Below are 19,483 nucleotides of genomic sequence, written 5' to 3'. Positions count from 1 at the left end.
TCTTAAAAATCAAGTTTATTTCTTGAAATTTGTCCAAGACACTGGAGGAATGTGTATCCAGTGTTTCCAGAAAGAGTCGTGTTACAGTTACCTGTGTATGTTTTGAGGTATAGTTTAATCACTATTAAAGCCACTCTTAAATATCTAACACGATGGGAGGAAGTCTCCTTAAAAGCAGTACAGGGAGAGGGGAAAAAAATAAAATAAAAATGTCACCAATGTTGCCGCTAACAGATTAAAAATAAAAATAATGGACAAGCTTACAATCATGAAGAAATCCCTTTCCATCTCACCATGAAGCCATGCAACACAAAGCACAGGTGACACTAGGGGGAAGAAATCATCTAGGAACACTAACGAAAAGTAAAAATCAACCAAAAATGTTTATTTTGAAAGCATTTTTAGAGCTCTGAGCCTAGATGTGATAGACACAGCCATGATGTAAAATACAACCATACAATACATTAGATTCAAAAAGGTACCAAAAAGTACAGTAAAAAAATAACACTTCCATTTCTGGAAATGTAAAAAGGACACAAAACACGAAAATAAACAAAACAAAAAACAAAAGTAAAATAAAACAAATGTGAAAAGTGACATTTGCGCCCCCCCAGTTCCTTTTGTTTTCTGTACAAAATGAAGCAGAAGTCCAGATTCTGCCAACTTCCAAAAAAGTAAAAGATCCCAACGTTCACTGCGACCAGACCGCTGGTTCCTGCTCGGCAGCTTTACGACCTGAAACGAAAAACACAACAAGTTTAGTCACAAAAATCAACATGTAAAAGATTTAAAAATAAAAAGATGAAGTGAAGAGATGGGGCCTATCATGATCTACCGCTACAACCCTATCGGATCACGAAAAAACCCACCCCGTTTAAAATTTGGCCAAATTAAAAAAATAAAAATGGAGATGAATTGGGGACAAAAATGGAGCAACACAACCAAATTAACCTTACCATGAGTTGTGGGGGAAAAAAAAAAAGATAAAGGAGGAGTCATACCTGCACTACACATGATCAGTATGGCTTGTAGCTACTCTGGTGAGCCCCACGTCTTGGAGTTTTTCCATAGCTTGTATTGCCCTGGTCTAGGGGGGTAAGAGAAGAGCAGAGAAAGGAACTTGAGTCCCTCGCATTCACAAGAACCCAACGGGGACGAGGGGGAAACCGCAAGGACAATCAGTGCTTACTGTAGTCATATCCGCCGCCGTAGCCGTAGTAGCCGCCTGAGTAGTCGTAGTTCCCATAGCCGCCATATCCTCCGTAGCCTTGCTGCCCGCCGTAGCCTCCATAGCCTTGGTTCCCGTAGCCTTGATTCCAGTAGTTATTGTAGCCCTGGTTCCAGTTCTGACCCTGACCTAGAAAACAAACATGCAGAAAACAACGTTGAAATTATTTCACATCTGCTAGCGTAACCTTTATTAAGATTCTTGAATAGTAAATGGATCTATCAGATCAACAAAAGAGTTTAAAACTGACTGAATAGGAAGTCTTTGTATGTATTGTTAAGAAAAATCAAAGTATTTAGTCAAATTATGTTCAACTAGTTGAACTTGATTTATTAGGCGGCTTCAAGACAAATGAATAAATAAACTATATTGAGTAATTTCATAACTTCATATTTTTAAAGTACCAAAATTCTTAAACCCTTCAAAAATCATGAGGGAAAAAATATAAATTATTATTTGACAAACTCAAATATATTTAAGATTTCATGATTTTCAAAAGAAAGAACACTAAGAAAAATTCTTCATTATATTATCCAGTATTTGAGTGAGATTCATATTTAAAAATATTACAAATTGTGACTATGGGAGCTTGGCTATTCTGATTAATCGTTGATAAGCGGTTATCTAGTTAATTAACCATCTAAAGCTTGATTGGCATGTGAGACAGCTAAACAGGATAGAGGGAGAGATGGTACAAACCTCCACGCCCCCTTCCTCTTCCTCCTCCACCTCCAAAGCGACCTCCATACTGCTGCTGCTGGTACACTTCCTTAGGCTGTGCAATCTTAATCTCACACTGCAAGAGGAAAAGAGAGGAAAAAAACGAACTTGTTAATTCATTTTATTTGAGATTTATGCCAAAATAAAAAGTATGGATGTTACACAATTTTCAAATGGTGAATATGGGTTCAGGTCAACTCAAGATGGACGATGGAAACTCACAAGGCCTTCTTTTCCACTTGTGTCCTTGGTTCCACTGACGTTGTGATATTTTTTCTCCAGAATCTTCTTGACAGCCTCTTCTTCCTTGAAGGTAATGAAGACAAAGCCTCTCCTCTTGTTTGACTTGGGGTCCATTGGAAGCTCGATAGTCTCAATCTGTGATTGGGAAAAAAAATCGTTAGGTTAATAAGTGTACAACAGCAACAAAAAGATGAAACAATTAGAATTTTTTTGATGGAAAAATAATTAAGCTCATAATACCTCGCCAAAGGCACCGAAATACTCGCGGATCCTCTCTTCTGTGGTTTCAGGGTTCAGTCCACCAACAAAGATCTTCTTAACTGGCTCCTTTTTCATCGCCATTGCCTTCTTGGGGTCGATCTGTCGTCCATCCAGTCTGTGCTCCTTTTGTGCTAAAACCTGCCACACAAAGCAGATGATGAGTAACTACATCGAAAATTAACAAAACCTGAGGTTTTCCTAGACCCCAAAACTCACCTTATCTACACTGGCTGGCTCTTTAAAAAGAATAAACCCGAATCCCCTTGAACGTCCAGTGTTTGGGTCCATCTTGATGGTGCAGTCTGTCACTTCTCCGAATTTAGAAAAATAATCTTTAAGATCCTTTTTACTGGTGTCCCAGCTGAGCCCCCCGACGAACATTTTCCTGAGGAAATCAAGCGGAAAAAACGGGATGAGACCGGGAGGGGGCGTGGTAGAGCACATTTCACCATTTCCCCATTTCTTCAATGAAAAAAATAAAAGAATGTACATTATACTTATAAACTGAAATATCAATAAATCATAAGAAATTTTAAACCACTCAAAAATAAACACATTCACATGAGGAAACAATTTAGAGGCACATTTTAAGAGTCCTCTTCATGTTCAATTCACCAACGCGCCCATCCCCCTACAAACGACACATGGCGCCAACAAAGACGCGGAGGAACAAAGGATTTTGTGACCGAGTATTTAACACATTTATTCTTCTGACATACCCCGCATCCTCCTCTCCTTTGCTCGCATCAATTTGCCCGCCGTCCGCTCCGTTTTCGTCGTCTCCGGCCGTCCCGTCCGCACCGGCGTTTCCTTGCGCCCCGGCCTGCGCATCCCCGTTGCCCTGATCGTACTGCCCGGCTCCGTTCAAATCATCCTCACCCTCGTGGCCGTTCAGTGAGGTTTCCATATACTGCTGCTCGGCGTCTGACATGGTGGTAGTTGAATGTGAAAACCTAAAAACTAAGGAAAATGAGAGTGAAATGGTTACGAAAGGAAGCGCCTTATGTAACGAAGACACCCCACCATTTTGAACAGCGGCTCCTACATTTTCATACGCAACAAGAATGTAAACATATCACGGTCTCAATTTAGAAATACCGACCGTTTAGTTGTGTAAGATTAGACTTAAACGTTAACACGCCGAAATATGCGCACTAAAAGTGCCAAAAATCGTTATTTTCTTTTAAAAACCTTACCGTAACAGCAGCAAGTGAAAAGTCTCCGTGGAACGCTTTCCGCGGTGTGGGCCCTTCCTTATTGCGCCGACAAGCGGTTGGTTTTATATTACTGGCTGGAAGATAAAAGAGTTTCAGTAACGGCCATTTTAATTGGATAACTTCGAACGCCTATCATTCTATAAGCCAATCAAACGCGTATTGAAAACGTCACAGAAATCCTCCCCCCAAACGCGCTTCTTCTGAACCTTCGTGTCGAGTGGGGGAAGAAGCCTTTGTTCTTCTTTGGCTTATAAACGTGATATTGACCACTTGTGAATAATACAAATATGTATATATAAGCAGTCCACAATAAAGATAATACACGAAACAACCGGAATTTTGAATACGTAACGTTAGCCCATTAGCAAAACGGAGAGGTTGTGGCTACATTTGCTATAACGTTAGGCCTTTATATTATTTGCAAGCTCGATATCAATATATTATTTAGTAGTCAGCTTAGTTCTTAACATTGAATATGAGTTGAATGTATGTTTATTTGCTTCTGAACTTAAAAAATATCAATAAAATGTATCTGAGGACGTTGGATATGATAGTACTGTTAGATAATGTAGATTAGCATTTTCCTTTCATTTAAATGAGCTATATAAAGCTAACACACATGCACAGAACTGTTTAGAAACAACTCTTTAATGTTTAAAACAAAGGAATTCAAATAATATGAGGGAAAAAATACCAAAATAATTACAAATATTAACAAATTCTTGGTCAAATGCGTGAAGAAAGGAAATCAGGCTGCCTCCTCTACTGTTGCTCCATCCGATACTTTGGGCTTATTGGGGTTATTGTTCATCAGCCAGTCAGCAAGCCATGTCTGTAAGGACAAATAAATTAGTTTTTAAAATCATATAATGAAAAAAAAAATTTTTTTAAAGATGGCCTAGTTGTTCAGAAAATTAAATGCAGATCAGAATGACTTTTATTAGGAAATCCCATGTCTTGCTATCTAGGATCAGGTTATTCTTATCGAGTGCTTTTTTATTATTATTCATTTGTATCACCTATAATGGGACTACATTTACAACATAGATTCTTATCTTGGATTCAATATAGAAATAGGAGATCCCTCAAAATGATCCCTCTTAGAATTAATTTAAAATATTTGAAGACTAAAAAATACAAAAATCCCTTTCATTTTTTCTTTAAAGTCGAACAGGGATCAGTTATATATATTATACTTTCATGTCTGATTACTTCATTTGTTATTAATACACAGTGATAAATGACCGTCTTTTTTGACGTTGAGAGATTTTTAAGCAGTGAAACATTTAGCTTTAACGAAGGCTTAACAAATAACTAATAACCATTTGGTGGTGCAGTGGGTAGCACAATCGCCTCACAGCAAGAAGGTCGCTGGTTCGAGCCCCGGCTGGGTCAGTTGGCATTTCTGTGTGGAGTTTGCATGTTCTTCCCGTGTTCCCTCCAGGTGCTCCAAAGACATGCGCTATAGGTGAATTGAATAAGCTAAATTGGCCGTTGTGTATTTGTGTAAATGTGTGTGTGTATTGGTGTTTTCCAGTACTGGGTTGCAGCTGGAAGGGCATCCGCTGTGTAAAACATATGCTGGATAAGTTGGCGGTTCATTCCACTGTGGCGACCCCTGATGAATAAAAGGACTAAGTCGAAAAGAAATGAATGAATGATTATTTGACCAGTTTTAAACTTTAATATATTTCGTTTCACCCATCATATTCTGTGATCATTTAAAAAAATCCCCTTTTGAATTGAACGACTCTTTTGTTTATATATTTACAAAAAAAAGCATCAATATTGAAGATTTGATTAAGCAAGACTGGCTGACATGATCTAAAATCATGATCTAAAATCAAATAAGTAAAAAAAGAAGAAAATTGTCAAATTTTGTTGCCCTCGTGTAATTCTAAACACATTTGACTTTTCCCTTTTCAATTTAAAGCATTTTTCCTTTCCCCCTTTTTCAGAAAATGACAATTGGTCAGAATAACAAGTCTAAATCAGTGTTATTCCACCAAACATCAATTTCTTATGTCTTTTGAAGATAAAAAAACAAACATATCTGGTAACACCACACCTTTTTGTTATTTTATTCAAACATTTCTCTAAATGACAATACATTTATTTTAAATAAGTTAACAGAATACTTTTTTTTTTACCCCAACAACAAATCAAATACCGACAACAAAATTCTGAAAATATTAAAAACAGTTTTTTTTTTTTTAAGATTTATTTTTGGCCTTTATTAAACGGATAGGACAGTGTCACAGACAGGAAGCGAAGTGGGAGACACAGAGGGGGTAGGGACGGAAAATGTCCACGAGCCGGGATTCGAACTCGGGACACCTTGAAGTGCTACTGCTCCATATGTCAGCACGCTAACCACTAGGCTATTTCACTGAAAAAAATGCATTTATTCTAGTCAAAATAAAACAAGACTGTCTCCAAAAGAAAAAATATTATAGCAAATACTATGAAAAATTCCTTGCTTTTCATCATTCATTTGTTGTTGTTTTTAAGAATTTTTCGAGCAGTTTCCTAATTTGTTCTTTTGCTGTCTACATTTTTAAAGTTACATTTATTAAAACACTTGGCATATTTAAAATGTTTCAGTTGTTTGTGTTGAACTAGTCATTGCAATACCCATAAGATTAAAACTACATTCAGTCATCATTTTATAAATCATAAAATAGAGCTATCATAAAGAGACTGGGTCATTTTCGGGTCAAATTAAATCATGTTTTGGAGACACAAACGGTCTTATTTTCAGACAGGTGTTCTCATAATATTGGCCACCACATTATATGTATGCATGTACACAATGATGGCCAAAAATGTACACTACTTGACAAAAGTCTTGTCGCCTATCCAAGTTTTAGGAACAAAAATAATACCTTGACTTCTAGTTGATCATTTGGTATCAGAAGTGGCTTATATGAAAGGCAAAGGCCTCTAGATTATGCTTATTTTACCATCATAAAATATGATCATGAAATTGGGGGAAAAAAATAAACAGGGGGGCTAATAATTCAGGGGGGCTAATAACTCTGACTTCAACTATGTATATGTATGTATGTATGTATGTATGTATATATATATATATGTATATATATATATATGTATGTATATATATATATATATATATATATATATATATATATATATATATATATATATATATATATATATATATATATCATATATATAATAATTATTTTTATTATAGTTATTAAAACTTGGTGAAAAAACATTAAACAGCACAAATATTTTTAAAAGAATGTCATAAGAGGGCTAATAATAACGTGTACAAAATAGAGAGAACAGAATAGATAAACATGTTAGTACAATTATTGTTAGCGTTATTTATAATTATTTACTCCTATTTGAAAGAATCTTTTAAATTACTTTTAATTTGAAAAAAAAAAAAAAAAACACTCACATAGGGGTCTTCTGGCTTCATCTTGCACAGCTCTGTCAGTCCAACGAGAAGTGTTGGGTTGATGAACCGACTCAGGTAATCTTTGGCAGCGTCTCCCATAGGAATGGGTTCAATCACAGCTGAAACGGATAATTATACCAAATAATCATCTGAGAATTTTTACAGATTAATTGTAAAATTGATTGATCTCATTAGATTCACTCACAATGAGGAAACATGAACCTGATCTCTCTCTCAGCCGCAGAGAAGGTTTCACTGCCGTGCACAGCATTCCTCAGGTCACACGTGCCAAACCTCGCTCTCAGACTTATATTCAGTAGTACACCCAGAAATATGTTACAAAAAACAATGTTATATTAAAATAATATTAAACTTAAATAAAACAGCATTACATATACAGTTGAAGTCAAAAGGATTCGCCCTCCTGTGATTTGTTTTCTTTTTCAAATATTGACCAAAAGATGTTTAACAGAGCAAGGAATTTTTCACAGTTATTCCTATAATATTTTTTCTTCTGGAGAAAGTCTAATTTGCTTTATTTCGGCTAGAATAAAAGTTTCATTAAAAACATTTTATTTTATTATTTTTTCTAGGTTTTTACCTTTATTAGACAGGACAGTAGAGAGTATTGACCGGAAAGCATGGGGAGCAGAGAGAGGGGAAGGATCGGCATAGGACCGCGAGGTGGAATCAAACTCGGGTCGCCGTAAGCACCGGAGTGCATGTGTCGACGCACTAACCACTACACCACTACACCACTAGCGCCAACTAAAAACTATTTTAAGGTTAATATTATTACCCCCACTTAAGCTATATATTTTTCTCGATTGTCTACAGAACAAACCATTGTTATACAATGACTTGCCTAATTAATCTAGTTAAGCCTTTAAATGTTTCTTTAGGCTGAATACTACTATCTTAAAAATATCTAGTAAAATACTATGTACTGTCATTATGGCAAAGAAATCAGTTATTAGAAATGAGTTACTGAAACCACTATGTTTAAAAATATGTAGAAAAAAATCTCTCTTGTTAAACAGAAACTGGGGAAAAAACATATACATTTATATACAATATACATTATTCAAAATCTACTCATTTACTCCCTCAAGTGGTTATAAACCATTATGAGTGTGTGTCTTCTGTTGAACACAACATAAGATAGTATGAAGTAGGGATGCAAAATATTTGTAAAAATTATCATCATGATAATATTATGTGCAGTATTTATTTTACAGAAAAGTGCTATTACTTTTTTTTAGGGATGCACCGAAATGAAAATCCGAGAAATCTTTATACCTGCCTACTCAGCAGGTACTGTTCCACAACTGGCTAGACAAGGTGATCCTAGAGCTGAAAATAAATACTAACAATGACAGGAGTAGGAATGCAACAGCCAATAAGAGTCAGAATATCTGCCCAGATTCTCATTGTCTAAATGTTTGTACCTTGACAACTTTTTAGGTCAGAAAAGTTTATTAGACCAGAAAAATACCCATTATCATATTTGTTTATTTCAGTATGATTATCTCACACACACACACACACACACACACACACACACACACACACACACACACACACACACACACACACACACACACACACACACATATATATATATATATACACACACAGTTGAAGTCAGAATTATTAGCCCCCCTTTTATTTTTATTTTTTAAATATTTCCCAAATTATGTTTAACAGAGCAAGGAAATTTTCACAGTATTTCTGAAAATATTTTTTCTTCTGGAGAAAGTCTTATTTGTTTTATTTAGGCTAGAATAAAAGCAGTTTTTAATTTTTTAAAAACCATTTTAAAGTCAAAGTTATTAGCCCCTTTAAGCTATATTGATGGAACAAACCATCATTTTACAATAACTTTGCTAATTACCCTAACCTGCCTAATTAACCTAGTTAAGCCTTTAAATGTCACTTTACCTGTATAGAAGTGTCTTCAAAAATATCTAGTCAAATATTATTTACTGTAATCATGGCAAAGATAAAATAAATTATTTATTAGAAATGAGTTATTAAAACTATTATGTTTAGAAATGTGTTGAAAAAAAACTTCTCTCCATTTAACAGAAATTGGGGGAAAAAATAAATAGGGGGCTAATAATTCAGGGGATGCCCTGATTAATAAAGGGACTAAACTGAAGGAAAATGGATCATTGAATGAATAAACATAGCTTTTCTCTAGGGAAATATTATATCTCAAGAAATATCACTATCACAACACTCAACAGCAATATCACTTCTTTCTATTTTGAATAAAGCTGAAAACCTTTAACTGTTGACTTCCATAGTAGAAAAAACAAATACTATGGAGGGGATTAGTTTTCAGCTTTCTTCAAATCATCTTTTTTGTGTGTTCAACACAAAGTCAAAGAGGTTTGGAACAAGTCAAGGGAGATTAAACAATGACAGAATTTTCAGTTTGTGTGGACTAACCCTTTTAAGATTTGCAATAACTATCTGTTTTTAAAGTGCTTTAGAATCCAAACAATATATATATATATATATATATATATATATATATATATATTTTTTTTTTTTTTTTTTTTAACCAGCAGTTTGAAAGGAACAGCAAATAGTACACTATGATAACTGTCAATACAGTAAATTTGAATTTATAGGTCCGTCTGTTTGTTAATAAAGCACCTGCACAGACAGAGAAGATTCATTCAGTGATGTTCATTACCAGTCAGGATGCATCTCTCTGGCCTTTATGCTGCTGACTGGTCCCATTATGGCTTTCCAGGTGGCAATGGCCTGGTCTCTGGCCAGCGCTAGAGCCACCACCGGCCCCGAGCTCATGAAGGCAGTCAGATGGGGGAAATGCAGCTTCCCATAATGCTCGGCGTAGAAATCACTGCATTGCTCTGGACTCAGCTGAAGCCGTCTTTTCTGTTAAATGAAAAACACAAAGTGAATGTAATATTTTGGCTGAAGCATCTGCAATATGCAACTGATATAAACAGCATAATGTTATTTTATATTTATGTGCTTTTAACATTACAAAGGTACATTTTGTAAGCCTTGTTTTTACTTAATATACAGTAGCAGCTTAAAAAATGATTTAAATCATTGATTATATCATTAGGGGAACATCTAGACTTAAAAAAATTACACTAGCGGTGATTTTAAAGTCTAAATAGGTCTCATACTGTACATTTCTGGTTGCCTTTAAACTTAAGTTGAACCAAATTATCATTAGGAATCATTTGAACTTGTATTAGATTAAAGTGACATAAGTCAGCTTGTTTCACTTAAAACTAAGTCAGAAACAATAAGTTAGTTTAATAAGCTATAATTAACAAAAACATGACGTCATAACTAATTTATTTTAAAATGAGGTTCGATTATACATACCTGCAAAATCGTAAAACCAGACTGAAGAATAATATCCTCAATTTCGTCGGTTTTGTGGATAGCATCAGGTTTGATTAAAGCCAAAGTTCTTTCCACGAAGATGCGAGGCTCGGGCATCAGTTTCTGGGGATCGTCGATCTCCATTAACGTATCTTTCAGTCAATTTACACGCTTTCACAACTCTTTCAAGGTAGTTAACGTGTTATAAACCATTAAGTGAAAAATTGTATAAATCACCACAGTGCAACAACAATTAACACTTTTATTAGCTATAATAACAAACACACAGGCGTCTCCATGTCGCGTCTTCTGCCAGTCTGGTTTGTTAGCGTCGTTACTAGGTTACAGTGTACGGTCACCCCATACAATTGCGCCATCTAGTTGCTTCACAAAAATACATGGAGTACTTTAAAAAAAAAAAAAAATTTGTGGCTTGAATCTACTATAAGTAGGTGATTTCAGCATTGACCTAAACATTAAAAAGGTGACTGGCACTTTGAGTGCAGAAAGCAACGAGGTGACACTTTAAGAGTGTTAAAAAAAAATGTCACCTGGTTTTTGTACTCCGTCCCTGCAGAAAAATCCAGCTTAAACCAGCCTAGGCTGGTTGACCAGCCTGGTTTTAGAGGGGTTTTGGCCATTTCCAGCCTGGTCTTAGCTGTTCAGGCTGGAAAAATGACCAGCTAAATCCAGCATGACCTGCCTGGTTTAAGCTGGACATAGGTGGTTTTGACTGGGCTCCCAGCCTGGCTAGGCTGGTCAAGCTGGTTTTAGCTTGTCATCTCCCAGCCTGACCAGCTCACACCAGGCTGGAAATCAGCCTGGAAATGGCCAAAACCCCTCTAAAACCAACCTGGTCAACTAGCTAAAACCAGCCAACCAGCCTAGGCTATTTTAAGCTGTTTTTTTTCAGTATGGGTGCCAGCCAGGCATCTATTTTATTTATTTTGACAACTTTACCATAGATTGCAGCATCCAGGAAAAACAGCTGTTTGAACAGCTCACTTGCAACTTTGAACCCACAAATACGTTTTGTATTACTTCAATATACCATCAGGAACCATGAATTTTATTTTGCCTGTCCATAGAGCTTTAAGTCCCAGTAACTGTTAACTTGCATCATATCACCAAAGATGAGGTTTTGGCCAAACACCTTTAATATTTTATCATTTAAAGAAAAACAAAAGCTGAGTAAATTAGCAGCAAATTCTCAGACATCTTTAAGTTGAAAAGCAGAGAAATAAACAAACTCGACTATCACTTTTTAAAAGGATTTTATTCAGACATTAGAAAAGGCTTTATCTGGTTCCGATGGTCACCTGCCACACTCTGATCAGGTTGTCAGTGTAGCCAGCAAACAGAGTCTGTGATGAGGAAATAAAATAAAAATAGATATAAATAATCAGGTATTGCTTTAAAAGCACCTTACTGCTGATTTAAGCACATCACTGTCCCCCTCATCATTGCAGGAGTGTCACCATAAGGATTCAGATGTTTATGTGATTGAGAATAATCAATGGGGGAAGAGAGTAAATCAACAGAATAAAGAATAAAGTTTGCAGTGAAACGCACCTGTCCATCAGCAGACCAGGCCAGAGATGTGCACTGAGGAGGCTCAGCTTTGCTGTTGGTGGTAATGATGTCCTGCCTCAGCTCATCAACAATGATCTTGCCCTCCAGATCCTGTTGAGAAACACACTCAAGTCAGCTTTGCAATAAGAGCATTAAGAGATTACCCACTTGAGCCAGTAGTTCTCAGAAACAGCCTCTTTTATCATCACAGAGTTACAGAAGGCATTAAGTTCCATCACTGAACACTCGTGTATCAATTTAAACCATTAAAGGGATAGTTCACCCAAAAACTGTCATTTCAAACAGTCTGTCTGCTACTCAGCATAATTAAGTTGAAAACCTGTAACCATTGACTTCAATAGTATGTTTATCCTACCTACTATGAAAGTCATGTACAAACGAAAAAAAAAACTGAGGTTAATAAAATTGGTTTATTCAACTTTTCGAAAAAAGCTAAAAACCTGTAACCAATGACTTCCATAGTATTTGCTTTGCCTATAGAAGTCAATGGTTACAGGTTTTCAGCTCTCTTCAAAACATTTGTTAAAGAGAAGGAAAATAAGGTTAAAGATTTTGGTTTATTCAGCATATTTTGGTGCTAGAAACCTGTAACCATTGACTTCCATAGTATCCGTTTTGCCTACTATGGAAGTCAATGGTTACAGGTTGGGCTCTCTTCAAATTATCAGTTTTAGTCAAGTGAAAGAAAATTGAGGTTAAAAAATTGGTTTATTCAGCTTTTTGAAAAAGCTAAAAACCTGTAACCATTCACTTCCATAGTATTTGTTTTGCCTGTTATGGAAGTCAATGGTTACAGGTTTTCCACCTTTCTTCAAAATATCGGTTTTGTTCAAGTGAAAGAAAACTGAGGGGAAAATTATGTTTATTTAGCTTATTGAACGAAGCTTAAAACCTGTAACCATTCACTTCCATAGTATTTGTTTTGCCTGTTATAGCAGTCAATGGTTACAGGTTAAGCTCTTGAAAAAAATATTTTTCTTCAAAAGAAAAAAGGAAATTAAGTTTAAAAAGATTTTTATTCAGCTGATTTTGACGCTAGAAACCGGTAACCATTGACTTCTATAGTATTTGTTTGGCCTGTTATGGAAGTCAATGGTTACAGGTTTTCAGTTCTTCAAAATATCTTTTCTGTTTAAGTAAAAAAAAAAAAAAAAAATCTGAAAACTTTTTTTTTTTTTTTTTTTTTTTTAAAGCCAAAAACCTGTAACCATTCACTTCCATATTGTGCGTTTGGCCTACTATTGAAGTCAATGGTTACAGGTTTTCAGCTTTCAAAATATATTTTTTTTGCACAAGAGAAAAGACTGAGGTTTTGACCCTTTTAGTTTGGGGTTAACTATCCCTATAAAACAAACGCAAAAGGCAACCTTCACATTGGGAGTTTTTTGTATTAACATTCACCATATAACAAAAAAGAAATTATACAGACACTCACCCAGATCTTAATGCTGGGTCCAGTGGCAGCGCACAGCCAGTAACGGTTGGGGCTGAAGCACAGGGCATTGATGGTGTCACCACCGTCCAGGGTGTAAAGGTGCTTGCCCTCGTTCAGGTCCCACAGCATGGCCTGTCCATCCTGAAATATAAGGACAGGAGTAATTGGTACATTTCTGAAAAACAGTCATCTTGCTAATGATTTCAGGAGCAGTGCGTTCAGAAACAGCCTCTGTTATAATCACATGAATTCAGACAGCATTACGTTTTCCATCATTTTTGTTCGCATCTTGTTCATCTACTAAAGGAACTCCACTTTTTGGGCTCATTTTACAACACCCCTAGAGTTACACAGACTAGTTCCACCATTTTGAATTTATTCATCTAATCTTTATTCACCTTTAGCTTAGCATAAATAATTGAATCGGATTAGACCATTAGCATCTTGCTCATATACACAAGTTTCAATAATTTTCACGTTTAAAGTTTGACTATTCTGTGTTTCCATCCTGTACGAACAATGACAGAATTAAAGTGATATTGCGCAGCACTGTTACCTAGCTGGCGACTATTTTCAGGTGCCACATAATATCATTGCATCTGCTGCAGCCATGGTACTGCAGCAAAGTTCCTCAATTATTAGGATGGAATAAGATTAGTTCCTGGCCATATCAGTCTAGAAAACAACTTAATTTTAAAGTTGGTTTTAGTACATGTAACAACAGAAAAGAAAAGTAATAAACTTTTTTTTTTTTTTTAAATGAGATGCTAATGGTCTAATCAGATTCAATGTATTATGCTAAGCTAAAAGTGCTTTCGCCAGAACAGGAGATCACCTGAATAGACTGAATAATGGTAAAACTGAACTCCAGGGAAGCTTTTGGGACTATTTCCAAAAAAAGTGGAGTGATCCTTTAACTTCACTACTGAAAACTACATTTGAAGAGATTACCTTTCCACCAGAGGCACACAGAGATCCATCAGGAGACACGGTAACTGTGTTCAAGTACCCAGTGTGGCCAATGTGGTTGGTCTTCAGCTTGCAGTTTGCCAAATTCCATACCTAAAACAAACACATGCATTAGCAAAAATCACCTGACGCATGAAGCTGTACAGAGTAAACTATTCAACTTGGTTCCAATCTGATACCCATCATAATTGCAGGACTTGTCAACAGAGCTCAAGAGCTCAGAGGAAATTTGTCATCTTTAAAATCACAGGGTAAAATTACAAAAGGAGCAAAGCAAAAATTCGAGATTACAGTTTAGTCTCACCTTGACCATTTTATCCCACCCGCAGGACACAATGATGGGGTTGCTGCTGTTGGGAGAGAAGCGCACGCAGGACACCCACTCGGTGTGGCTGTCATCCTGTGAACAAACAAAAAAAAGCCTATCAGAACAGCACAAACTATACAATATTGTGAATATCTGTAGAAGTTTTAAATAAAGCCATGCAGGAAATACAACCTAGACCAGTGATCACCAAACTTGTTCCTGAAGGGCCGGTGTCCTGCAGATTTTGGCTCCAACCCTAATCAGACACACCTGAACAAGCTAATCAAGGTCTTCCTAGGTATACTAGAAACATCCAGGCAGGTGTGTTGAGGCAAGTTGGAGCAAAATCCTGGAGGGACACCGGCCCTCCAGGACCAAGATTGGTGACCCCTGACCTAGACAATCATATGCTAAATATAATTAAAGTTTACATTAGAAACCTTCATGCATTAAAATAAACTCTTAAGTTTGACACCAGGTCTAATTATAACTCTTGTGATGGATCTTAAGATTATAACACTTCTAAAATTCTATTTAAGACTCAAATACCTCAAATGAGAACTAAATTTAGTTTTGTTTTTTTATACCTAAAGGAACCTTTCTGGTAAAACTTATGGATAGATCACCCAAAACTGAAAAGTGCAGCATTTGTTCTCTGTGTGGTTAAACCTTCATGAGTTTCATAAAAAAAATGATATTATGAAGAATGCTGGCACCAATCAGCTTCTATAGTAGAGGAATAAAAATGCCATACAAGTCATTGAGTGGCAGCGATCAGCATTCTTCTAAATATCATCTTGTGTTTTTCAGTTAATCGGTTTTACAAAAGTGGAGTAAATGGCAGAATTTCTTATTTTGGGATGTCCTATTCCTTTATCTTCAAAATGTTAAAGTCTAGTTCTGCTAACTCCCTCTAAGAGAGCATTATGGGAGTCTACCTGGATGGTGTACTTGCAGACTCCCAGAGTGTTCCACAGCTTGATGGTCTTGTCTCTGGATCCAGACACGATCTGACGGTTGTCAGCAGAGAAAGCCACGCTCAGAACATCCTTGGTGTGTCCAACAAAGCGACGGGTGGTAGTGCCACTGCGTCAAACAAATGCATCAAATCAGACCAATATAATATTGACAATTATTTTTCTTTGACACAGAAAATACAGTAGTGCAGCGTTTCCTAAATCTGTTACAAAAATGTGTTGTTACTCTAGGATGTCTGCCCAATCAAACCCACTCATTTCAGGTTTTGGAGTCGCTTCTAATGTTCTGATAAAGTAGATTTAGATGCGTTTTCCTCAAACACTCCTGAATTAACTTAAAACTTAAAGCAGTCAGATATCCAAATTAGGTACTGTTGGTGTGCCTCCAGGAACAGGATTGGGAAACCCTGCAGTAAATCAACATTTGAAGAGAATTTAATAAAAATGGTTTAGACAAGAACAGGCATTTTATTTCAGGACAACTGATGAAAATGTTGACTACTGCATGATGGATGGGACAACTCTGGCCTTTAGGTGAATACAGTAAACAAGAAAAACCCTAGAAGTGTCAGTTAACCTAGTTCTTTCTGTATATAACAAAGAATCAGCTACAGTGTATCAGCTATATAGTCTTTCCTTAGCAAAAAATGACCACCATAATACACTTAACTTGCATTTAATGCTCTTTTCCTGAGCAATCCTAATTTAGATTTATTGCAAAAACCAGAACTGGACATCTCATTTGAATTATATATAAAGACATGTATTTAAGACATTTGTGTGGTTCTTTAGCATTCAATATATAATTTATGACCTTTACCCCTTATACATTACATTTGTCACTACATTCACTGTTTTCCCTCTCTAACGTCAAACCTATTTTGACTTGTTCCAGACCCATTTAGGTTTCTTTTTTTGAACGAATTAAATATTTATTTTCTAAATATTGAATAAACCATCGACTTCCATAGTATTCAGTTTTTCCAATTTGGAAGACAATGACTCCAGATTTTCAGCTTTCTTCAAAATATCTTGTGTGTTCAACTGAACCAAAAAAACGTTTATTGAAAATGTTTGGACCTGCTCAATGGCCAGTAAATAGGCATGGGCCGGTGTGATTGACAGTATGAGAACCTTGGATTTAAAAAAAACAAAAACAAAACATGGTTTCATGGTGTTGTAATTATTGCTCTAAAATATGTTCTTTTTAAATGTTTTGGTAAAAAGACAACTATTTTCCGTTGAACACATTTTATTTTTTTAAAAATATTTGAGCAGTAAACATGTCAGGCTAAATAATTAAAATAAATCATTGTCTTCTCCTGTCTTTAATTAGTTTCTAAAACAGATTTTGTACAACTTAAAAAGGGCTATCTTGGATATCTCTTTTCTTTGGATATAAAAGCCAATCGCACTGTTGAGGTCTATAGCATGCTTGCATGTTGGTGTGCAAGTGATTTTTATTTTTTACAATTTTAACTTGTTCAGAGATTAAATTTTACATTATGAATATTCAAGGAACTATAAATTACCATCAACGTTATACTGCATCCATCTATTATAGATTTATTTGTCCACTGACAGAAAAAAAAAAAATAATAATTTATAAAAGAAGAATCTCATTTTCAAACATTCATTTTTGCATGAACTACACCTTTAAGACAGAGGTCTCAAACTCAATTCCTGGAGGGCCGCAGCTCTGCAGATTTGCACCAACCCTGATCAAACACAGCTGATCTAACTAATGGTGTTCAAGACTCTTTAACACCACGATAATTTGGATCAGCTATGTTTGATAGGGTTGGAGCTAAACTGTGCAGAGCTGCGGCCCTCCAGGAATTGAGTTTGAGACCATTGAAGACGTCTTAATTGTGAATATGAAATGCACATTTTAAGTGATACAATAAACACTGTTACCCAATTAATTATTTCTTTTTCAAGTGTAAATACCACAGGAACAGTTTAATACCATTTCTGTAGTTTTAAAACCTTGAAACCGGTTATCGTCCCACGCCTACTAGTAAATTTTCATCTTTGGGTGAACTATCCCTTTAAATGTTAACTCAAAGATGCACTAATCTCTACATCAAGTTAAGCTGTCTTTCTGCTACATGTGGACATATAGTGGTCAACAGTGTTACTATGGACCCTTTTCACAAGACTTATGACACGTTTAACAGTCATCAGCATATGAAATCCTTTAAAGTTATTTTTAAGCTAATATTTTTCATCTTTTTTTAATTTAAAACATGAACATTTATGCATTGTATCATCTCTGCTTCAAACTGCAGAACACGAATTACCGCTTGTGAGGTGTTTCTGATGCAGCGTCTATGGGACAGGACAGTAAATTTGACGTTATTCTCTTCCCTGGCTGCAGTCATCAGTCTCACACAATTTTTTTCGTTTTCCTTTAAGTCTTTAAAACATCATCGTGGAGTTTCTTTTATTAAGGAAGGTAGTAAACAAAAACAAAAAAAAAGTTGTATTCTCTCATTTACTGCACTCCAAGTATTCCCAACTATGACGACTTCCACTTCTGAGAAACCCAGAAAAGTGAAGAGTCTATAGTCAAACATGAGCAACAATACAGTTATATTGTCAACCCGAATAGAGTTTAAGTTCAGAAACAGCCTCTTTATCATCACAGTGACACAGATGGCATTGAGTTTCATCACTACTTCAAAATCTACATCTTTTACACACTCATATCTCCTTCCAATACTCACGTTGTGAGATCCCACAGGCGCAGGGTCCCGTCCCAGGATCCAGACAGGGCGAACTGACCATCAGAGGAGATCACAACATCACTCACAAAGTGGGAATGGCCCCTCAGAGCACGCTGGGGGATGCCATAGTTGGTCTCGTCACGGGTCAGCTTCCACATGATGATGGTCTTGTCTGCAAGGTGGACAACAGGACATCATATCTGCCATTTTATCAACTATTCTGCTACATGTTTGATATATTAAATTTCACAGTTCTTTCATTGGTCTGCTTATATAAAGCAACACTGACAATCTACACTGTATAAAGCACTATTTAAATTAATGATGACTGAAGAGCTTTAGTTAGAGTATACCTGACAGCTGCGGCGTTTGATATATTGTAGGCACGTTAAATGGGAACTAACTACCAGTTTTTGATCAATATAAATCATTTACTAATGTAAAATATCCATTTTAGACTAAATCAGAGTTGAATGGATATACTATTCGGTGTAATTATAAAAACTCGTGTTCGCGGACTGTCGCCGGGCTCCGGCGCGGCTCATAGAGCACTTACCCCGGGACGCGGACAGAATCATGTCGGGAAACTGGGGTGTGGTGGCGATTTGGGTGACCCATCCGCTGTGACCCTTCAGGGTACCCCTTACTGTCATCTGCTCGGTCATTTTGGCGAGGATAGAAGCACCTAAGAAGGTGGATGGAGTTGGATTTTATCGGAGGGCCGAGTCCTCCCTATATCTCTCACACTGTGGCAAGAGGAAAAGGAAGTAGATCACCGGAAACAAAACTCTTGAGGGTGAAACGACTTCTTCAGTTCGCGTTCTGCTACATGATTGACGAGGCGAACAGTTTACTGCCATCTAGTGTTTAGATAACTTTTAGCAATGCTGTAGGATTTTAGTTAAGTGCTTACAATTATATATTGCAAAAAAACAAACATCCATCCGGTAGGGTACAGTTATGGAAGCCCGTTCCCGCCACTGAATAAAAAAAAATTAA

General features: G+C 36.2%; 3 protein-coding genes across 4 annotated transcripts; all 3 read right to left on the bottom strand.

Annotated features, from left to right (window-relative positions):
• hnrnpaba (heterogeneous nuclear ribonucleoprotein A/Ba) lies at positions 1-3,754 on the bottom strand. 2 transcript variants are annotated; one of them, XM_056472639.1, is made up of 9 exons: positions 3,649-3,753; positions 3,172-3,412; positions 2,669-2,837; positions 2,432-2,590; positions 2,171-2,326; positions 1,928-2,024; positions 1,190-1,357; positions 1,002-1,087; positions 1-735 (listed from the first exon to the last, which is right to left on the bottom strand). In XM_056472639.1, exons 2-8 carry the CDS (start codon positions 3,381-3,383, stop codon positions 1,017-1,019), a joined length of 1,032 nt encoding a protein of 343 aa, XP_056328614.1. In that variant the 5' UTR covers positions 3,384-3,412; positions 3,649-3,753; the 3' UTR covers positions 1-735; positions 1,002-1,016. The 2 variants fall into 2 exon arrangements, with proteins under 2 accessions (XP_056328614.1, XP_056328615.1); XM_056472640.1 differs by lacking the exon at positions 1,002-1,087 and having other exon boundaries at positions 3,649-3,754.
• Positions 3,755-4,326: 572 nt separating this feature from the next.
• On the bottom strand, positions 4,327-11,665 carry nme5 (NME/NM23 family member 5). Its single transcript, XM_056472642.1, has 5 exons — positions 10,475-11,665; positions 9,804-10,009; positions 7,305-7,405; positions 7,100-7,218; positions 4,327-4,501 (listed from the first exon to the last, which is right to left on the bottom strand). Exons 1-5 carry the CDS (start codon positions 10,616-10,618, stop codon positions 4,418-4,420), a joined length of 654 nt encoding a protein of 217 aa, XP_056328617.1. The 5' UTR covers positions 10,619-11,665; the 3' UTR covers positions 4,327-4,417.
• Positions 11,666-11,731: 66 nt separating this feature from the next.
• rack1 (receptor for activated C kinase 1) lies at positions 11,732-19,256 on the bottom strand. Its single transcript, XM_056472641.1, has 8 exons — positions 19,041-19,256; positions 18,485-18,656; positions 15,717-15,864; positions 14,776-14,871; positions 14,454-14,564; positions 13,503-13,643; positions 12,047-12,157; positions 11,732-11,838 (listed from the first exon to the last, which is right to left on the bottom strand). Exons 1-8 carry the CDS (start codon positions 19,147-19,149, stop codon positions 11,773-11,775), a joined length of 954 nt encoding a protein of 317 aa, XP_056328616.1. The 5' UTR covers positions 19,150-19,256; the 3' UTR covers positions 11,732-11,772.
• Positions 19,257-19,483: the final 227 nt, after the last annotated feature.

Source organism: Danio aesculapii, chromosome 14 (assembly GCF_903798145.1).
Source record: "Danio aesculapii chromosome 14, fDanAes4.1, whole genome shotgun sequence".
NCBI lineage: Eukaryota > Metazoa > Chordata > Actinopteri > Cypriniformes > Danionidae > Danio > Danio aesculapii.
The sequence above is the reverse complement of the archived record's forward strand: the minus strand, read 5'-3'. Positions and strand labels throughout refer to the sequence as shown.